The sequence below is a fragment of the Oncorhynchus mykiss genome, chromosome 9, assembly GCF_057628025.1.
Source record: "Oncorhynchus mykiss isolate SJ-2025 chromosome 9, ASM5762802v1, whole genome shotgun sequence".
Lineage (NCBI taxonomy): Eukaryota > Metazoa > Chordata > Actinopteri > Salmoniformes > Salmonidae > Oncorhynchus > Oncorhynchus mykiss.
This window is the reverse complement of record NC_143030.1, coordinates 3,790,290-3,814,592: the sequence shown is the minus strand read 5'-3', so window position 1 is coordinate 3,814,592 and position 24,303 is coordinate 3,790,290. Positions and strand designations below refer to the sequence as shown.

General features: G+C 44.7%; 1 protein-coding gene across 1 annotated transcript in view; it reads right to left on the bottom strand.

Moving 5' to 3' along the window:
* LOC149980710 (disks large homolog 4-like) overlaps positions 1-23,617 on the bottom strand; it is a 123,041-nt gene extending 99,424 nt beyond the window's left edge. Inside the window, exons 1-2 of the mRNA XM_090185656.1 lie at positions 23,599-23,617; positions 22,503-22,619 (exon numbers count right to left, since the gene is read on the bottom strand). Of these exons, the coding sequence (XP_090041782.1) occupies positions 22,503-22,619; positions 23,599-23,617 (136 nt within the window). The remainder of the gene's footprint in view (positions 1-22,502; positions 22,620-23,598) is intronic.
* Between the last annotated feature and the right edge of the window lie 686 nt (positions 23,618-24,303).

Sequence of the window (24,303 nt, the reverse complement as noted above, 5' to 3'; positions counted from 1 at the left end):
CAATCCAAAATTAAATCTAGAATCGGCTTCCTATTTCACAACAAAGCATCCTTCACTCATGACGTCAAACTTACCCTCGTAAAACTGACCATCCTACCGATCCTCGACTTGGGCGATGTCATCTATAAAATAGCCTCCAACACTCTACTCAGCAAATTGGATGCAGTCTATCACAGTGACATCCTTTTCGTCACCAAAGCCCCATATACTACGCACCACTGCGACCTGTACGCTCTCGTTGGCTGGCCCTCACTTCATATTCGTTGCCAAACCCACTGGCTCCAGGTCATCTATAAGTCTTTTGTAGGTAAAGCCCCGCCTTATCTCAGCTCACAGGTCACCATAGCAGCACCCAACAGTAGCACGCACTTCAGCAGGTATATTTCACTGGTCACCCCCAAAGCCAATTGCACCTTTGGCCGCCTTTCCTTCCAGTTCTCTGCTGCCAAAGTTCATCGATCCTTTTGTTCAGTGGGGCAACTGATTGGTACGTTGTCAAGGGGGCGGTATGTCTGCCTGTTGCTACGTTGTCAAGCGGGCGGTATATCTGTCTGTTGGTACGTTGTCAAGCGGGCGGTATGTCTGTCTGTTGGTACGTTGTCACGCGGGCGGCATGTCTGTCTGTTGCTACGTTGTCAAGCGGGCGGTATGTCTGTCTGTTGGTACGTTGTCAAGGGGGCGGTATATCTGTCTGTTGGTACGTTGTCAAGGGGGCGGTATGTCTGTCGACCAGCAGAGGAATTCTCGTTGGAGCCCAGTAAGTGGACAGGGGCACTGGAGGAAGCAAATGTTATAGCATCATAGTGACGTCTGATACAGACACACACACACTTAGGAACACACGTTCTTGCTTAAAAAACACATACACTGAAAGCACACACACGCTGAAAACCCACACGCTGTGAACACACACGCTGAAAACACACACACACTGAAAACACCCACTGAAACCACACACTGAAAACACACGCTGAAAACACACACACGCTGAAAACACACACGCTGAAAACACACACGCTGAAAACACACACGCTGAAAACACACACGCTGAAAACACACACACGCTGAAAACACACACACGCTGAAAACACACACACGCTAAAAACACAAAGCAGATGTCTGATATCTATCTATCTACATCTATCTATCAGATATCTATTTATCTATCAGATATCTATCAGATATCTATCTATCTACATCTATCTATCAGATATCTATCTATCTACATCTATCTATCAGATATCTATTTATCTATCAGATATCTATCTATCTATTTATCTATCAGATATCTATCTATCTATTTATCTATCAGATATCTATCTATCTATTTATCTATCAGATATCTATCTATCTACATCTATCTATCAGATATCTATCTATCTACATCTATCTATCAGATATCTATCTATCTATTTATCTATCAGATATCTATCTATCTATTTATCTATCAGATATCTATCTATCTATTTATCTATCAGATATCTATCTATCTATTTATCTATCAGATATCTATCTATCTATCTATCTATCAGATATCTATCTATCTATCTATCTATCAGATATCTATCTATCTATCTATCTATCAGATATCTATCTATCTATCAGATATCTATCTATCTATCAGATATCTATCTATCTATCTATCTATCAGATATCTATCTATCTATTTATCTATCAGATATCTATCTATCTATCTATCTATCTATCAGATATCTATCTATCTATTTATCTATCAGATATCTATCTATCTATTTATCTATCAGATATCTATCTATCTATTTATCTATCAGATATCTATCTATCTATTTATCTATCAGATATCTATCTATCTATTTATCTATCAGATATCTATCTATCTATTTATCTATCAGATATCTATCTATCTATCTATCTATTTATCTATCAGATATCTATCTATCTATCAGATATCTATCTATCTATTTATCTATCAGATATCTATCTATCTATCTATCTATCTATCTATCTATCTATCTATCTATCTATCTATCTATTTATCTATCAGATATCTATCTATCTATTTATCTATCAGATATCTATCTATCTATCAGATATCTATCTATCTATTTATCTATCAGATATCTATCTATCTATTTATCTATCAGATATCTATCTATCTATTTATCTATCAGATATCTATCTATCTATTTATCTATCAGATATCTATCTATCTATCAGATATCTATCTATCTATTTATCTATCAGATATCTATCTATCTATTTATCTATCAGATATCTATCTATCTATCAGATATCTATCTATCTATCTATTATCTATCTGTCTGTCAGATAGATATCTGGTAGACAAATAGTTATCTATCAATCAGAAAATCTATCAGATATATATTACATAACTATCTAGCTATCTATCAGATATCTGTCTAACTATCAGAAATTCCTTTATCTATCAGATATCTATCTATCTATCAAATATCTATCTATCTATCAGAAAACTCTATCAGAAAACTCTTTACCTATCAGATATCTATCTATCTATCAGATATCTATCTATCTATCAACACCACTGTAGGGAGGCAGATTTTCCGTCGAGTTGGACCTCTTTGTCCGTACTCGCCAATTTCAATTTTTGTACATACTTTGCTACCTGACAACTTTACGGTTTTTACTTTTTAAATTACCGTTTATATTTTTTGTTTTTCCTTCACTCAACTTTTTTTCATTCAACTTTTTCACTCCGGATGCTTTATCTGGACATGGTTCGTCAGGACCTCCAACAGCCGAAGCTAAGTAGTACATTAACATGATGCCTTCTAATTGCAGTCGCTGTACTCCTAATATACAGGAGAACGATCGCCTTACGGCGAGGATAGCTGTGCTACAAGCCCAGCTTCAGACACAATTGTTAGGCAAGGGTGATTTCAGTGTAGGAAAGAATGAAACAGCGTCTGTGCCACCAGTAAGTACAGATAGTAGTATAAATCCCCTGGCACAGTCCCAGGTTTTCCCCATTAAGCACTAGTGACCATATCCCCCGTGCATCCCGCAAAGGCAAGAAAAAAAAGATTCCTTGATGCCCTTCCAGACTCCTCTCTGCCTACCCAAGGACATCAGAGGACAAAAATCAGTTAACCACCTAACTGAGGAACTGAATTTAACCTTGCGCAATACCCTAGATGCAGTTGCACCCCTGAAAACTAAAAACATTTGTCACGAATTGCAAAAATCGCTGAAGTTGGAGACTTTTATCTCCCTCACCAACTTCAAACATCAGCTATCTGAGCAGCTAACCGATCGCTGCAGCTGTACGTAGTCTATTGGTAAATAGCCCACCCATTTTCACCTACCTCATCCCCATACTGTTTTTATTTTATTTACTTTTCTGCTCTTTTGCACACCAATATCTCTACCTGTACATGACCATCTGATCATTTATCACTCCAGTGTTAATCTGCAAAATTGTAATTATTCGCCTACCTCCTCATGCCTTTTGCACACATTGTATATAGACCCCCCCTTTGTTTTCTACTGTGTTATTGACTTGTTAATTGTTTACTCCATGTGTAACTCTGTGTTGTCTGCTCACACTGCTATGCTTTATCTTGGCCAGGTCGCAGTTGCAAATGAGAACTTGTTCTCAACTAGCCTACCTGGTTAAATAAAGGTGAAATAAAATAAAAAATTAAAAAATAAGAAACTAGCTCCCTGGTATACAGAAAATACCCGAGCTCTGAAGCAAGCTTCCAGAAAATTGGAACGGAAATGGCGCCACACCAAACTGGAAGTCTTCCGACTAGCTTGGAAAGACAGTACCGTGCAGTACCGAAGAGCCCTTACTGCTGCTCGATCATCCTATTTTTCCAACTTAATTGAGGAAAATAAGAACAATCCGAAATGTATTTTTGATACTATCGCAAAGCCAACTAAAAAGCAGCATTTCCCAAGAGAGGATGGCATTCAATTCATCAGTAATAAATTCATGAACTTCTTTGAGGAAAAGATCATGATCATTAGAAAGCAAATTACGGACTCCTCCTTAAATCTGCGTATTCCTTCAAAGCTCAGTTGTCCTGAGTCTGCACAACTCTGCCAGGACCTAGGATCAAGAGAGACGCTCAAGTGTTTTAGTACTATATCTCGTGACACAATGATGAAAATAATCATGACCTCTAAACCTTCAAGCTGCATACTGGACCCTATTCCAACTAAACTACTGAAAGAGCTGCTTCCTGTGCTTGGCCCTCCTATGTTTAACATAATAAACGGCTCTCTATCCACTGGATGTATACCAAACTCACTAAAAGTGGCAGTAATAAAGCCTCTCTTGAAAAAGCCAAACCCTAACCCAGAAAATATAAAAAACTATCGGCCTATATCGAATCTTCCATGCCTCTCTAAAATTTTAGAAAAAGCTGTTGCGCAGCAACTCACTGCCTTCCTGAACACAAACAATGTATATGAAATGCTTCAGTCTGGTTTTAGACCCCATCATAGCACTGAGACTGCACTTGTGAAGGTGGTAAATGAAGTTTTAATGGCGCCAGACCGAGGCTCTGCATCTGTCCTCGTGCACCTAGACCTTAGTACTGCTTTTGATAACATCGATCACCACATTCTTTTGGAGAGACTGGAAACCCAAATTGGTCTACACGGGCAAGTTCTGGCCTGGTTTAGATCTTATCTGTCGGAAAGATATCAGTTTGTCTCTGTGAGTGGTTTGTCCTCTGACAAATCAACTGTAAATTTCGGTGTTCCTCAAGGTTCCGTTTTAGGACCACTATTGTTTTCATTAAATATTTTGCCTCTTGGGAATGCCATTCGAAAACATAATGTTAACTTTCACTGCTATGCGGATGACACACAGCTGTACATTTCAATGAAACATGGTGAAGCCCCAAAATTGCCCTCGCTAGAAGCCTGTGTTTCAGACATAAGGAAGTGGACGGCTGCAAACTTTCTACTTTTAAACTCGGACAAAACAGAGATGCTTGTTCTAGGTCCCAAGAAACAAAGAGATCTTCTGTTGAATCTGACAATTAATCTTGAAGGTTGTACAGTTGTCTCAAATAAAACCGTGAAGGACCTCGACGTTACTCTGGACCCTGATCTCTCTTTTGATGAACACATCAAGACCATTTCAAGGACAGCTTTTGTCCATCTACGTAACATTGCAAAAATCAGAAACTTTCTGTCCAAAAACAATGCAGAAAAATTCATCCATGCTTTTGTTACTTCTAGGTTAGACTCCTGCAATGCTCTACTTTCCGGCTACCCGGATAAAGTACTAAATAAACTTCAGTTAGTGCTAAACACAGCTGCTAGAATCTTGACTAGAACCAAACAATTTGATCATATTACTCCAGTGCTAGCCTCCCTACACTGGCTTCCTGTTAAGGCAAGGGCTGATTTCAAGGTTTTACTGCTAACCTACAAAGCATTACATGGGCTTGCTCCTACCCATCTTTCCGATTTGGTCCTGCTGTACATACCTACACGTACGCTACGGTCACAGGACGCAGGCCTCCTAATTGTCCCTGGCGTGGTCTTCCTGTCTGGGTTGACGCCCCCCTTTGTGTTGTGCCGTGGCAGAGATCTTTGTGGGCTATACTCGGCCTTGTCTCAGGATGGTAAGTTGGTGGTTGAAGATATCCCTCTAGTGGTGTGGGGGCTGTGCTTTGGCAAAGTGGGTGGGGTTATATCCTGCCTGTTTGGCCCTGTCCAGGGGTATCATCGGATGGGGCCACAGTGTCTCCTGACCCCTTCTGTCTCAGCCTCCAATATTTATGCTGCAGTAGTTTATGTGTCGGGGGGCTAGGGTCAGTCTGTTATATCTGGAGTATTTCTCCTGTCTTATCCGGTGTCCTGTGTGAATTTAAGTATGCTCTCTCTAATTCTCTCTTTCTCTCACTCGGAGGACCTGAGCCCTAGGACCATGCCTCAGGACTACCTGGCATGATGACTCCTTGCTGTCCCCAGTCCACCTGGCCGTGCTGCTGCTCCAGTTTCAACTATTCTGCCTGCGGCTATGGAACCCTGACCTGTTCACCGGACATGCTACCTGTCCCAGACCTGCTGTTTTCAACACTCTAGAGACAGCAGGAGCGGTAGAGATACTCTCAATGATCGGCTATGAAAAGCCAAATGACATTTACTCCTGAGGTGCTGACTTGTTGCACCCTCGACAACTACTGTGATTATTATTATTTGACCATGCTGGACATTTATGAACATTTGAACATCTTGGCCATGTTCTGTTATAATCTCTACCCGGCACAGCCAGAAAAGAACTGGCCACCCCTAATAGCCTGGTTCCTCTCTAGGTTTCTTCCTAGGTTTTGGCCTTTCTAGGGAGTTTTTCCTAGACACCGTGCTTCTACACCTGCATTGCTTGCTGTTTTGGGGTTTTAGGCTGGGCTTCTGTACAGCACTTTGATATATCAGCTGATGTAAGAAGGGCTATATGAATACATTTGATTTGATCTACCTGAAAACTCTTTATCTATCTATCTATCTATCTATCTACAGTGCCTTGCGAAAGTATTCGGCCCCCTTGAACTTTGCGACCTTTTGCCACATTTCAGGCTTCAAACATAAAGATATAAAACTGTATTTTTTTGTGAAGAATCAACAACAAGTGAGACACAATCATGAAGTGGAACGACATTTATTGGATATTTCAAACTTTTTTAACAAATCAAAAACTGAAAAATTGGGCGTGCAAAATTATTCAGCCCCTTTACTTTCAGTGCAGCAAACTCTCTCCAGAAGTTCAGTGAGGATCTCTGAATGATCCAATGTTGACCTAAATGACTAATGATGATAAATACAATCCACCTGTGTGTAATCAAGTCTCCGTATAAATGCACCTGCACTGTGATAGTCTCAGAGGTCCGTTAAATGCGCAGAGAGCATCATGAAGAACAAGGAACACACCGGGCAGGTCCGAGATACTGTTGTGAATAAGTTTAAAGCCGGATTTGGATACAAAAAGATTTCCCAAGCTTTAAACATCCCAAGGAGCACTGTGCAAGCGATAATATTGAAATGGAAGGAGTATCAGACCACTGCAAATCTACCAAGACCTGGCCGTCCCTCTAAACTTTCAGCTCATACAAAGAGAAGACTGATCAGAGATGCAGCCAAGAGGCCCATGATCACTCTGGATGAACTGCAGAGATCTACAGCTGAGGTGGGAGACTCTGTCCATAGGACAACAATCAGTCGTATATTGCACAAATCTGGCCTTTATGGAAGAGTGGCAAGAAGAAAGCCATTTCTTAAAGATATCCATAAAAAGTGTCGGTTAAAGTTTGCCACAAGCCACCTGGGATACACACCAAACATGTGGAAGAAGGTGCTCTGGTCAGATGAAACCAAAATGTAACTTTTTGGCAACAATGCAAAACGTTATGTTTGGCGTAAAAGCAACACCCTGAACACACCATCCCCACTGTCAAACATGGTGGTGGCAGCATCATGGTTTGGGCCTGCTTTTCTTCAGCAAGGACAGGGAAGATGGTTAAAATTGATGGGAAGATGGATGGAGCCAAATACAGGATCATTCTGGAAGAAAACCTGATGGAGTCTGCAAAAGACCTGAGACTGGGACGGAGATTTGTCTTCCAACAAGACAATGATCCAAAACATAAAGCAAAATCTACAATGGAATGGTTCAAAAATAAACATATCCAGGTGTTAGAATGGCCAAGTCAAAGTCCAGACCTGAATCCAATCGAGAATCTGTGGAAAGAACTGAAAACTGCTGTTCACAAATGTTCTCCATCCAACCTCACTGAGCTCGAGCAATTTTGCAAGGAGGAATGGGAAAAAATGTCAGTCTCTCGATGTGCAACACTGATAGAGACATACCCCAAGCGACTTACAGCTGTAATCGCAGCAAAAGGTGGCGCTACAAAGTATTAACTTAAGGGGGCTGAATAATTTTGCACGCCCAATTTTTCAGTTTTTGATTTGTTAAAAAAGTTTGAAATATCCAATAAATGTCGTTCCACTTCATGATTGTGTCCCACTTGTTGTTGATTCTTCACAAAAAAAATACAGTTTTATATCTTTATGTTTGAAGCCTAAAATGTGGCAAAAGGTCGCAAAGTTCAAGGGGGCCGAATACTTTCGCAAGGCACTGTATCTATCAGATATCTATCAGAAAACTCTTTATCTATCAGATATCTATCTATCTATCTATCTATCTATCTATCTATCTATCTATCTATCTATCTATCCATCTATCTATCTATCTATCTATCTGATATTATTTGTGTCATGCACAATGTAGACCAACTAACCAACTTGCCAAAACTATAGTTTGTTAACAAGAAATTTGTGGAGTGGTGGAAAAACGAGTTTTAATTACTGTGTGGATGTAAACTTCCGACTGTACATATTACCTTAACTAACCGGTGCCCCCGCACACTGACTCTGTACCGGTACCCACCTGTATATAGTCTCATTACTAACCGGTGCCCCCTGTATATAGTCTCATTACTAACCGGTACCCCTGTATATAGTCTCATTACTAACCGGTACCCCCTGTATATAGTCTCATTACTAACCGGTGCCCCCGCACACTGACTCTGTACCGATACCCCCCTGTATATAGTCTCATTACTAACCGGTGCCCCCGCACACTGAATCTGTACCTGTACCCCCTGTATATAGTCTCATTACTAACCGGTGCCCCCTGTATATAGTCTCATTACTACCCGGTACCCCCTGTATATAGTCTCATTACTAACCGGTGCCCCCTGTATATAGTCTCATTACTAACCGGTACCACCTGTATATAGTCTCATTACTACCCGGTACCCCCTGTATATAGTCTCATTACTAACCGGTGCCCCCTGTATATAGTCTCATTACTAACCGGTGCCCCCGCACACTGACTCTGTACCGGTATCCCCTGCATATAGTCTCATTACTAACCGGTATTACCTGTATATAGTCTCCTCATTGACTCTGTACCGGTACCCCCTGTATATAGCCTCATTACTAACCGGTACCCCCTGTATATAGCCTCATTACTAACCGGTGCCCCCTGTATATAGTCTCATTACTAACCGGTATCCCCTGTATATAGTCTCCTCATTGACTCTGTACTGGTACCCCCCTGTATATAGCCTCATTACTACCCGGTACACCCTGTATATAGCCTCATTACTACCCGGTGCCCCCTGTATATAGTCTCATTACTAACCGGTGCCCCCTGTATATAGTCTCATTACTAACGGGTAGCCCCTGTATATAGCCTCATTACTACTCAGTACCCCCTGTATATAGTCTCATTACTAACCGGTACCCCCTGTATATAGTCTCATTACTAACCTGTACCCCCTGTATATAGTCTCATTACTAACCGGTACCCCCTGTATATAGTCTGATTACTAACCGGTACCCCCTGTATATAGTCTCATTACTAACCTGTACCCCCTGTATATAGTCTCATTACTAACCTGTACCCCCTGTATATAGTCTCATTACTAACCTGTACCCCCTGTATATAGTCTCATTACTAACCTGTACCCCTTTATATAGTCTCATTACTAACCGGTAACCCCTGTATATAGTCTCATTACTAACCGGTGCCTCCGCACACTGACTCTGTACCGGTATCCCCTGTATATAGTCTCATTACTAACCGGTGCCCCCTGTATATAGTCTCCTCATTGACTCTGTACCGGTACCCCCTGTATATAGCCTCATTACTACCCGGTACCCCCTGTATATAGCCTCATTACTAAAAGGTATCCCCTGTATATAGTCTCCTCATTGACTCTGTACAGGTACCCCCCTGTATATAGCCTCATTACTAACCGGTGCCCCCGCACACTGACTCTGTACCGGTATCCCCTGTATATAGTCTCATTACTAACCATTGCCCCCTATATATAGACTCATTACTAACCGGTACCCCCTGTATATAGTCTCATTACTACCCGGTACCCCCTGTATATAGTCTCAATACTACCCGGCACCCCCTGTATATAGTCTCTTTACTAACCGGTGCCCCCTGTATATAGTCTCATTACTAACTGGTACCCACTGTATATAGACTCATTACTAACCGGTATCCCCTGTATATAGTCTCATTACTAACCGGTGCCCCCTGTATATAGACTCATTACTAACCAGTATCCCCTGTATATAGTCTCCTCATTGACTCTGTACCGGTACCCCCAGTAAATAGCCTCATTACTACCTGGTATCCCCTGTATATAGCCTCATTACTAACCGGTACCCCCTGTATATAGCCTCATTACTAACCGGTGCCCCCTGTATATAGACTCATTACTAACCGGTATCCCCTGTATATAGTCTCCTCATTGACTCTGTACCGGTACCCCCGTGTATATAACCTCATTACTACCCGGTACCAGCTGTATATAGCCTCATTACTACCCGGTGCCCCATGTATATAGTCTCATTACTAACCGGTGCCCCCTGTATATAGTCTCATTACTAACCTGTATCCCCTGTATATAGCCTCATTACTACCCGGTACCCCCTGTATATAGTCTCATTACTAACCGGTGCCCCCTGTATATAGTCTCATTACTACCCGGTACCCCCTGTATATAGCCTCATTGCTACCCGGTATCCCCTGTATATAGTCTCCTCATTGACTCTGTACCGGTACCCCCGTGTATATAGCCTCATTACTACCCGGTAGCAGCTGTATATAGCCTCATTACTACCCCGTACCCCCTGTATATAGTCTCATTACTAACCGGTGCCCCCTGTATATAGTCTCATTACTACCCAGTACCCCCTGTATATAGCCTCATTGCTACCCGGTACCCCCCTGTTTATAGTCTTATTACTAACCGGTGCCCCCTGTATATAGTCTCATTGCTAACCGATACCCCCGCACACTGACTCTGTACCGGTATCCCCTGTATATAGTCTCATTACTAACCGGTACCCCCTGTATATAGTCTCATTACTAACCGGTATCCCCTGTATATAGTCTCATTACTAACCGGTATCCCCTGTATATAGTCTCATTACTAACCGATGCCAATGTATATAGTCTCATTACTAACCGGTACCCCCTGTATATAGTCTCATTACTAACCGGTACCCCCTGTATATAGTCGCATTACTAACCGGTGCCCGCGCACACTGACTCTGTACCGGTATCCCCTGTATATAGTCTCATTACTAACCGGTACCCCCTGTATATAGTCTCAATACTAACCGGTGCCCCCTGTATATAGTCTCATTACTAACCGGTGCCCCCTGTATATAGTCTCATTACTAACCGGTACCCCCTGTATATAGTCTCTTTACTAACCGGTGCCCCCTGTATATAGTCTCATTACTAACCGGTACCCACTGTATATAGTCTCATTACTAACCGGTACCCCCCTGTATATAGTCTCATTACGAACTGGTGCCCCCTGTATATAGTCTCATTACTAACCGGTGCCCCCCTGTATATAGTCTCATTACTAACCGGTGCACCCAAACACTGACTCTGTATCAGTACCCCCCTGTATATAGCCTCCACATTGACTCTGTACCAGTACCCCCTGTATATAGCCTCCACATTGACTCTGTACCAGTACCCCCTGTATATAGCCTCCACATTGACTTTGTACCATAACCCCCTGTATATAGCCTCCACATTGACTCTGTACCGTAATACCCTGTATATAGCCTCCACATTGACTCTGTACCGGTACCCCCTGTATATAGCCTCCACATTGACTCTGTACCGGTATCCCCTGTATATAGTCTCATTACTAACCGGTGCCCGCGCACACTGACTCTGTACCGGTATCCCCTGTATATAGTCTCATTACTAACCGGTACCCCCTGTATATAGTCTCAATACTAACCGGTGCCCCCTGTATATAGTCTCATTATTAACCGGTGCCCCCTGTATATAGTCTCATTACTAACCGGTACCCCCTGTATATAGTCTCATTACTAACCCGTACCCACTGTATATAGTCTCATTACTAACCGGTACCCACTGTATATAGTCTCATTACTAACCGGTATCCCCTGTATATAGTCTCATTACTAACCGGTATCCCCTGTATATAGTCTCATTACTAACCGATGCCAATGTATATAGTCTCATTACTAACCGGTACCCCCTGTATATAGTCTCATTACTAACCGGTACCCCCTGTATATAGTCGCATTACTAACCGGTGCCCGCGCACACTGACTCTGTACCGGTATCCCCTGTATATAGTCTCATTACTAACCGGTACCCCCTGTATATAGTCTCAATACTAACCGGTGCCCCCTGTATATAGTCTCATTACTAACCGGTGCCCCCTGTATATAGTCTCATTACTAACCGGTACCCCCTGTATATAGTCTCTTTACTAACCGGTGCCCCCTGTATATAGTCTCATTACTAACCGGTACCCACTGTATATAGTCTCATTACTAACCGGTACCCCCCTGTATATAGTCTCATTACGAACTGGTGCCCCCTGTATATAGTCTCATTACTAACCGGTGCCCCCCTGTATATAGTCTCATTACTAACCGGTGCACCCAAACACTGACTCTGTATCAGTACCCCCCTGTATATAGCCTCCACATTGACTCTGTACCAGTACCCCCTGTATATAGCCTCCACATTGACTCTGTACCAGTACCCCCTGTATATAGCCTCCACATTGACTTTGTACCATAACCCCCTGTATATAGCCTCCACATTGACTCTGTACCGTAATACCCTGTATATAGCCTCCACATTGACTCTGTACCGGTACCCCCTGTATATAGCCTCCACATTGACTCTGTACCGGTATCCCCTGTATATAGTCTCATTACTAACCGGTGCCCGCGCACACTGACTCTGTACCGGTATCCCCTGTATATAGTCTCATTACTAACCGGTACCCCCTGTATATAGTCTCAATACTAACCGGTGCCCCCTGTATATAGTCTCATTATTAACCGGTGCCCCCTGTATATAGTCTCATTACTAACCGGTACCCCCTGTATATAGTCTCATTACTAACCCGTACCCACTGTATATAGTCTCATTACTAACCGGTACCCACTGTATATAGTCTCATTACTAACCGGTACCCCCCTGTATATAGTCTCATTACGAACCGGTACCCCCTGTATATAGCCTCATTGCTTCCCGGTATCCCCTGTATATAGTCTCCTTATTGACTCTGTACCGGTACACCCGTGTATATAGCCTCATTACTACCCGGTAGCAGCTGTATATAGCCTCATCACTACCCCGTACCCCCTGTATATAGTCTCATTACTAACCGGTGCCCCCTGTATATAGTCTCATTACTACCCGGTACCCCCTGTATATAGCCTCATTGCTACCCGGTACCCCCCTGTATATAGTCTCATTACTAACCGGTGCCCCCTGTATATAGTCTCATTACTAACCGATACCCCCGCACACTGACTCTGTACCGGTATCCCCTGTATATAGTCTCATTACTAACCGGTACCCCCTGTATATAGTCTCATTACTAACCGGTATCCCCTGTATATAGTCTCATTACTAACCGGTATCCCCTGTATATAGTCTCATTACTAACCGATGCCACTGTATATAGTCTCATTACTAACCGGTGCCCCCTGTATATAGTCTCATTACTAACCGGTACCCCCTGTATATAGTCTCATTACTAACCGGTACCCCCTGTATATAGTCTCATTACTAACCGGTGCCCGCGCACACTGACTCTGTACCGGTATCCCCTGTATATAGTCTCATTACCAACCGGTACCCCCTGTATATAGTCTCAATACTAACCGGAGCCCCCTGTATATAGTCTCATTACTAACCGGTGCCCCCTGTATATAGTCTCATTACTAACCGGTACCCACTGTATATAGTCTCATTACTAACCGGTACCCCCCTGTATATAGTCTCATTACGAACCGGTGCCCCCTGTATATAGTCTCATTACTAACCGGTGCCCCCTGTATATAGTCTCATTACTAACCGGTACCCCCTGTATATAGTCTCATTACTAACCGGTGCCCCCAAACACAGACTCTGTATCAGTACCCCCCTGTATATAGCCTCCACATTGACTCTGTACCAGTACCCCCTGTATATAGCCTCCACATTGACTCTGTACCATAACCCCCTGTATATAGCCTCCACATTGACTCTGTACCGTAACCCCCTGTATATAGCCTCCACATTGACTCTGTACCGGTACTCCCTGTATATGGTCTCATTACTAACCGGTATCCCCTGTATATAGTCTCATTACTAACCGGTACCCCCTGTATATAGTCTCATTACTAACCGGTACCCCCTGTATATAGTCTCATTACTAACCGGTGCCCGCGCACACTGACTCTGTACCGGTATCCCCTGTATATAGTCTCATTACTAACCGGTACCCCCTGTATATAGTCTCAATACTAACCGGTGCCCCCTGTATATAGTCTCAATACTAACCGGTACCCCCTGTATATAGTCTCATTACTAACCGGTACCCACTGTATATAGTCTCATTACTAACCGGTACCCCCCTGTATATAGTCTCATTACGAACTGGTGCCCCCTGTATATAGTCTCATTACTAACCGGTGCCCCCCTGTATATAGTCTCATTACTAACCGGTGCACCCAAACACTGACTCTGTATCAGTACCCCCCTGTATATAGCCTCCACATTGACTCTGTACCAGTACCCCCTGTATATAGCCTCCACATTGACTCTGTACCAGTACCCCCTGTATATAGCCTCCACATTGACTCTGTACCATAACCCCCTGTATATAGCCTCCACATTGACTCTGTACCGTAATACCCTGTATATAGCCTCCACATTGACTCTGTACCGGTACCCCCTGTATATAGCCTCCACATTGACTCTGTACCGGTACCCCCTGTATATAGCCTCCACATTGACTCTGTACCGGTACCCCCTGTATATAGCCTCCACATTGACTCTGTACCATAACCCCCTGTATATTCCCTCCACATTGACTCTGTACCGTAATACCCTGTATATAGCCTCCACATTGACTCTGTACCGTAATACCCTGTATATAGCCTCCACATTGACTCTGTACCGGTACCCCCTGTATATAGCCTCCACATTGACTCTGTACCGGTACCCCCTGTATATAGCCTCCACATTGACTCTGTACCGGTACCCCCTGTATATAGCCTCCACATTGACTCTGTACCGGTACCCCCTGTATATAGCCTCCACATTGACTCTGTACCGGTACTCCCTGTATATAGTCTCACTATTGTTATTTTACTGCTGCTCTTTAATTACTTGTTACTTTTATCTCTTATTCTTATCCATGTTTTTTTAAACTGCAATGTTGGTTAGGGGCTCATATTCAGCATTTCACTGTGAGGTCTACTACACCTGTCGTATTCAGCATTTCACTGTGAGGTCTACTACACCTGTTGTATTCAGCATTTCACTGTAAGGTCTACTACACCTGTTGTGTTCAGCATTTCACTGTAAGGTCTACTACACCTGTTGTATTCAGCATTTCACTGTGAGGTCTACTACACCTGTTGTATTCAGCATTTCACTGTAAGGTCTACTACACCTGTTGTATTCAGCATTTCACTGTAAGGTCTACTACACCTGTTGTATTCAGCATTTCACTGTGAGGTCTACTACACCTGTTGTATTCAGCATTTCACTGTAAGGTCTACTACACCTGTTGTATTCAGCATTTCACTGTAAGGTCTACTACACCTGTTGTATTCAGCATTTCACTGTAAGGTCTACTACATCTGTTCTATTCAGCATTTCACTGTAAGGTCAACTACACCTGTTGTATGCAGCATTTCACTGTAAGGTCTACTACACCTGTTGTATTCAGCATTTCACTGTAAGGTCTACTACACCTGTTGTATTCAGCATTTCACTGTAAGGTCTACTACACCTGTTGTATTCAGCATTTCACTGTAGGGTCTACTACACCTGTTGTATTCAGCATTTCACTGTAAGGTCTACTACACCTGTTGTATTCAGCATTTCACTGTAAGGTCTACTACACCTGTTGTATTCAGCATTTCACTGTGAGGTCTACTACACCTGTTGTATTCAGCATTTCACTGTAAGGTCTACTACACCTGTTGTATTCAGCATTTCACTGTGAGGTCTACTACACCTGTTGTATTCAGCATTTCATTGTGAGGTCTACCTCCACCTGTTGTATTCAGCATTTCACTGTGAGGTCTACTACACCTGTTGTATTCAGCATTTCACTGTAAGGTCTACTACACCTGTTGTATTCAGCATTTCACTGTAAGGTCTACTACACCTGTTGTATTCGGCATTTCACTGTAAGATCTACTACACCTGTTGTATTCAGCATTTCACTGTAAGGTCTACTACACCTGTTGTATTCAGCATTTCACTGTAAGGTCTACTACACCTGTTGTATTCAGCATTTCACTGTAAGGTCTACTACACCTGTTGTATTCAGCATTTCAATGTAAGGTCTACTACACCTGTTGTATTCAGCATTTCACTGTAAGGTCTACTACACCTGTTGTATTCAGCATTTCACTGTAAGGTCTACTACACCTGTTGTATTCAGCATTTCACTGTAAGGTCTACTACACCTGTTGTAGTCAGCATTTCACTGTGAGGTCTACTACACCTGTTGTATTCAGCATTTCACTGTAAGGTCTACAACACCTGTTGTATTCTGCGCATGTGACTAATACGATTTGATTTGACCAACTGAGACACACTGAGACACACTGAGACACACTGAGACACACACACACTGAGACACACACACACCGCTCTCACACACACAACGCTCACACACACACACACACACACACACAACGCTCTCACACACACAACTCTCTCACACACACAACGCTCTCTCACACAACTCTCTCACACACAACTCTCTCACACACACTACGCTCTCACAAACACAACTCTCTCACACACACAACAATCTCACACACAACACTCTCACACACACAACTCTGAGACACACACACGGAGACACACACACTGAGACACACTGAGACACACACACTGAGACACACACACACACTTGGACACACTGAGACACACACACTGAGACACACACACACTGAGACACACACACTGAGACACAAACACTGACACACACACTGACATACACACAACGCTCTCACACAAACTCTCTCTCCCACACACATACACAACGCTCTCTCTCACACACACAACGCTCATACACACAACGCTCTCACACACAACTCTCTCTCCCACACACAACGCTCTCTCTCACACACACAACGCTCTCACACACACAACGCTCACACACACAGCGCTCACACACACACAACGCTCTCACACACACAACGCTCTCACACACACACACACACACAACTCTCTCACAAACACTGACACACACACTGACATACACACAACGCTCTCACACACAACTCTCTCTCCCACACACACACACAACGCTCTCTCTCACACACACAACGCTCTCTCTCACACACACACACACACACATACACACAACGCTCTCACACACAACTCTCTCTCCCACACACAACGCTCTCTCTCAAACACACAACGCTCTCACACACACAACGCTCACACACACACAACGCTCTCACACACACAACGCTCTCACACACACAACGCTCACACACACACAACGCTCACACACACACAACGCTCTCACACACACAACGCTCTCACACACACAACGCTCACACACACACAACTCTCTCACACACACAACGCTCTCACACACACAACGCTCTCACACACACAACTCACTCACACACAACGCTCTCACACACACAACGCTCTCACACACACAACGCTCTCACACACACAACGCTCTGACACACACACACAACTCTCTCACACACACAACTCTCTCACACACACAACTCTCTCACACACACAACGCTCTCACACACACAACTCACTCACACACACAACTCACTCACACACACAACGCTCTCACACACACGACGCTCTCACACACACGACGCTCTCACACACACACAACGGTCTCTCACACACACACACACACAACGCTCTCACACACACAACGCTCACACACACACTACGCTCTCACACACACAACTCACTCACACACACAACGGTCTCACACACACAACTCTCTCACACACAACGCTCTCACACACAACTCTCTCACACACACAACGCTCTCACACACAACTCTCTCACACACACAACGCTCTCACACACACAACGCTCTCACACACACACACACACACAACTCTCTCACAAACACTGACACACACACTGACATACACACAACGCTCTCACACACAACTCTCTCTCCCACACACACACACAACGCTCTCTCTCACACACACAACGCTCTCTCTCACACACACACACACACACATACACACAACGCTCTCACACACAACTCTCTCTCCCACACACAACGCTCTCTCTCAAACACACAACGCTCTCACACACACAACGCTCACACACACACAACGCTCTCACACACACAACGCTCTCACACACACAACGCTCACACACACACAACGCTCACACACACACAACGCTCTCACACACACAACGCTCTCACACACACAACGCTCACACACACACAACTCTCTCACACACACAACGCTCTCACACACACAACGCTCTCACACACACAACTCACTCACACACAACGCTCTCACACACACAACGCTCTCACACACACAACGCTCTCACACACACAACGCTCTGACACACACACACAACTCTCTCACACACACAACTCTCTCACACACACAACTCTCTCACACACACAACGCTCTCACACACACAACTCACTCACACACACAACTCACTCACACACACAACGCTCTCACACACACGACGCTCTCACACACACGACGCTCTCACACACACAACGGTCTCTCACACACACACACACACAACGCTCTCACACACACAACGCTCACACACACACTACGCTCTCACACACACAACTCACTCACACACACAACGGTCTCACACACACAACTCTCTCACACACAACGCTCTCACACACAACTCTCTCACACACACAACGCTCTCACACACAACTCTCTCACACACACAACGCTCTCACACACACAACGCTCTGACACACACACTACGCTCTCACACACACTACGCTCTCACACACACTATGCTCTCACACACACTACGCTCTCACACACACAACGCTCTCACACACACACAACTCTCTCACACACACAACGCTCTCTCAAACACAACACTCTCACACACACACAACTCTCTCACACACACACACACACACACACACACACACACAACGCTCTCACACACACAACGCTCTCACACACACACAACACTGTCACACACACACAACGCTCTCAAACACACACAACGCTCTCACACACACACACACACAACGCGCTCTCTCACACACACACACACACACACACACACACAACGCTCTCACACACACACAACGCTCTCACACACAGCGCTCACACACACACAACGCTCACACACACACACAACGCTCACACACACACAACGCTCTCACACACAACTCTCTCACACACACACAACGCTCTCACACACACACAACGCTCTCACACACAGCGCTCACACACACACAACGCTCTCACACACAGCGCTCACACACACACAACTCACTCAAACACACACAACTCACTCACACACACAACGCTCTCACACACACAACGCTCTCACACACACGACGCTCTCACACACACAACGCTCTCTCACACACACACACACACAACGCTCTCACACACACAACGCTCACACACACACAACTCTCTCACACACACAACTCTCTCACACACACAACGCTCTCACACATACAACTCACTCACACACACAATGCTCTCACACACACAACGCTCACACACACACTACGCTCTCACACACACAACTCACTCACACACACAACGGTCTCACACACACAACTCTCTCACACACACAACGCTCTCACACACAACTCTCTCACACACACAACGCTCTCACACACACAACGCTCTCACACACACACTACGCTCTCACACACACTACGCTCTCACACACACTACGCTCTCACACACACTACGCTCTCACACACACAACGCTCTCACACACACAACTCTCTCACACACACACAACTCTCTCACACACACACACACACACACACACACACACACAACGCTCTCACACACACAACGCTCTCACACACACACAACACTCTCACACACACACAACGCTCTCAAACACACACAACGCTCTCACACACACACACACACACAACGCGCTCTCTCACACACACACACACACAACGCTCTCAAACACACACAACGCTCTCACACACACACACACACAACGCGCTCTCTCACACACACACACACACACACACAACGCTCTCACACACACACAACGCTCTCACACACAGCACTCACACACACACAACGCTCACACACACACACAACGCTCACACACACACACAACGCTCACACACACAACTCTCTCACACACACACAACGCTCTCACACACACACAACGCTCTCACACACAGCGCTCACACACACACAACGCTCTCACACACAGCGCTCACACACACACAACGCTCACACACACACACACAACGCTCAACCGGCAGAGTGACGGTCTAATCTTGACGTGTAGAGTAAAATGTGTCCAATCAGAGAGCTGCTTGTCAGTGGTGATGTCACACATAATCCCAATCCCACAGATTACTGGTTGAGAGGGGGAGGGAACGAGAGAGAGAAATAGAGAGAGAGTGTGTGTGAGTGAGTGAGTGAGTGAGTGAGTGAGTGAGTGAGTGAGTGAGACAGAGAGAGAGAGAGCATTATTTATTTTATCTTGTGTCCTTTAACCATTTGTACATTGTTAAAACACTGTATATATATATATAATATGACATTTGTAATGTCTTTATTGTTTTGAAACTTCTGTATGTGTAATGTTTACTGTTAATTTTTATTGTTTATTTCACTTTATATATTCACTTTATATATTATCTACCTCACTTGCTTTGGCAATGTTAACACATGTTTCCCATGCCAATAAAGCCCTTGAATTGAATTGAGAGAGAGTGAGTGAGTGAGTGAGAGAGAGAGAGAGAACTTTCCCTCATCATGATCACTTTGCCACGAAACCAGCTAATCAACACAAAAACACACACTTAGCACACACATGGCTGCCAGAGAAGGTTGTGTTGTGTTGTGTGTGTGTGTGTGTGTGTGTGTGTGTGTGTGTGTGTGTTTCTAGGAGTTGCTGGGGGATTAAATGCAGGTTGGAACTGAAAGAGGATTATAGGTACTACAGTAAACACAGACCTGTTGGACAAGGTTGTCTCAGTGTGTCTTAGTGTGTCTCAGTGTGTGTGTCTCAGTGTCTCAGTGTGTGTGTCTCAGTGTGTGTGTCTCAGTGTGTCTCAGTGTGTGTGTCTCAGTGTGTGTGTCTCAGTCTGTGTGTCTCAGTGTGTGTGTGTGTCTCAGTGTGTCTCAGTGTGTGTGTGTCTCAGTGTGTCTCAGTGTGTGTGTCTCAGTGTGTGTCTCAGTGTGTGTGTCTCAGCGTGTCTCAGTGTGTGTGTCTCAGTGTGTGTGTCTCAGTGTGTGTGTCTCAGTGTGTGTGTCTCAGTGTGTCTCAGATTGTCTCAGTGTGTCTCAGATTGTCTCAGCGTGTCTCAGCGTGTCTCAGCGTGTGTGTCTCAGTATATCTCAATGTGTCTCAGTGTGTATCAGTGTGTCTCAGTGTGTGTGTCTCAGTGTGTGTGTCTCAGTGTGTCTCAGATTGTCTCAGTGTGTCTCAGATTGTCTCAGCGTGTCTCAGCGTGTCTCAGCGTGTGTGTCTCAGTGTATATCAGTGTGTCTCAGTGTGTATCAGTGTGTCTCAGTGTGTATCAGCGTATCTCAGTGTGTATCAGCGTATCTCAGTGTGTCTCAGAGTGTCTCAGTGTGTGTGTCTTAGTGTGTGTGTCTCAGATTGTCTCAGCGTGTCTCAGCGTGTCTCAGCGTGTGTGTCTCAGCGTGTGTGTCTCAGTGTGTCTCAGTGTGTCTCAGCGTATCTCAGCATGTCTCACTGTGTCTCAGCGTGTTTCAGAGTGTATCAGCGTGTCTCACTGTGTCTTAGCGTGTCTCACCGTGTCTCAGCGTGTCTCAGCGTGTCTCAGTGTGTCTCAGTGTGTGTGTCTCAGCGTGTCTCAGTGTGTGTGTCTCAGCGTGTCTGAGTGTGTCTCAGCGTGTCTCACTGTGTCTTAGCGTGTCTCAGTGTGTCTCAGTGTTTCTCAGTGTGTCTCAGTGTGTGTGTCTCAGCGTGTCTCAGTGTGTGTGTCTCAGTGTGTCTCAGTGTGTCTCAGCGTATCTCAGCGTGTCTCAGCATGTCTCACTGTGTCTCAGCTTGTCTCAGAGTGTCTCAGCGTGTCTCACTGTGTCGCAGCATGTCTCAGCGTGTCTCAGAGTGTCTCAGAGTGTCTCAGCGTGTTTCAGCGTGTCTCAGCGTGTCTCAGCGTGTCTCAGCGTGTCTCAGCGTGTTTCAGCGTGTCTCAGCGTGTCTCAGCGTGTCTCACCCAGTAGAGCCTGGAACAGGTCACTCTGGAAGATGTTGAGGAGTTGTTCAGCTCTGTTCTTAAAACCTTCGTCTCCCATCTGAGAGGCCTCTATGACCTGGAGGGCTCGCTCCGTGTCTGGGGGGAACACAGTTCTGGTTTACAGCTGTTCTCATGTGTGTCAGAGCCTTGCCAAGGGAGGGGGGGGGGGGGGGGTCATCAAGCTGGCTCACACTACAGAAACAGGACACAGGCTCCATTCTGGCTCCCACTACAGAAACAGGACACAGGCTCCATTCTGGCTCACACTACAGAAACAGGACACAGGCTCCATTCTGGCTCACACTACAGAAACAGGACATAGACTCCATTCTGGCTCACACTACAGAAACAGGACACAGGCTCCATTCTGGCTCACACTACAGAAACAGGACACAGGCTCCATTCTGGCTCCCACTACAGAAACAGGACACAGGCTCCATTCTGGCTCCCACTACAGAAACAGAACATAGACTCCATTCTGGCTCCCACCACAGAAACAGGACATAGACTCCATTCTGGCTCACACTACAGAAACAGGACATAGACTCCATTCTGGCTCACACTACAGAAACAGGACATAGACTCCATTCTGGCTCACACTACAGAAACAGGACACAGGCTCCATTCTGGCTCACACTACAGAAACAGGACACAGGCTCCATTCTGGCTCCCACTACAGAAACAGGACACAGGCTCCATTCTGGCTCCCACTACAGAAACAGGACACAGGCTCCATTCTGGCTCCCACTACAGAAACAGGACACAGGCTCCATTCTGGCTCACACTACAGAAACAGGACACAGGCTCCATTCTGGCTCACACTACAGAAACAGGACACAGGCTCCATTCTGGCTCACACTACAGAAACAGGACATAGACTCCATTCTGGCTCACACAAGACAAGGCTTGACTTACTAACAGTCAACAGACTGACAACACACACACGCCAGTCCCTCTCTCACACAGACACACCCAAATCACATCGTCAAATCAGCTATAGTTCTGAAGACATTTTCTCCATCATGTTGTCATCTCTGTGAAGTTGTCTCATACACACACATTGATAAAGTCTCACCCTGTCGTTTCAGCGGCATGTTGTCCGGTAGTTGCTCTTCTCTCTACTTTCTCTCTGTCTGTTGATCTGCTCGAGACAGGGCGCAGATTAAAGCCTATTCAGGGATTTAAAGACAGCCGCATGGCCTTCTGGGAAGTGGAGTTTAATCCCAGGGCCACAAGGTCAGAGGAGAGAGCTTAGAGCCAGACACCTGTTCTATTCATTCTGTCTGTCTGTCTGTCTGTCTGTCAGTGGTGCACAACATCACAGTAACCGTTGTTGAAGGAATGGTTTGATTGTATGTCAAGTGATTCTCTTGTGAATTTTAGAATCCTTAAAAGTTCCTATAAATGTACCTGTCTTTTCTATTCCTTAGTTGTCTGTCTGTCTGTCTGTCTGTCTGTCTGTCTGTCTGTCTGTCTGTCTGTCTGTCTGTCTGTCTGTCTGTCTGTCTGTCTGTCTGTCTGTCTGTCTGTCTGTCTGTCTGTCAGTCAGTCAGTCAGTCAGTCAGTCAGTCAGTCAGTCAGTCAGTCAGTGGTGCACAACATCAAAGCTCCATCCTAACTGTTTTTCAATGAATTTAGTGTTATTTAGGCAATAGAGCAGGCTACGTATGCTGAACAAAAATATAAACGCAACATGCAACAATTTCAAAGGTTTTACTGAGTTACAGTTCATATAATGAAATCAGTCAATTTAAATACTTTCATTAGGTCGTAATCTATG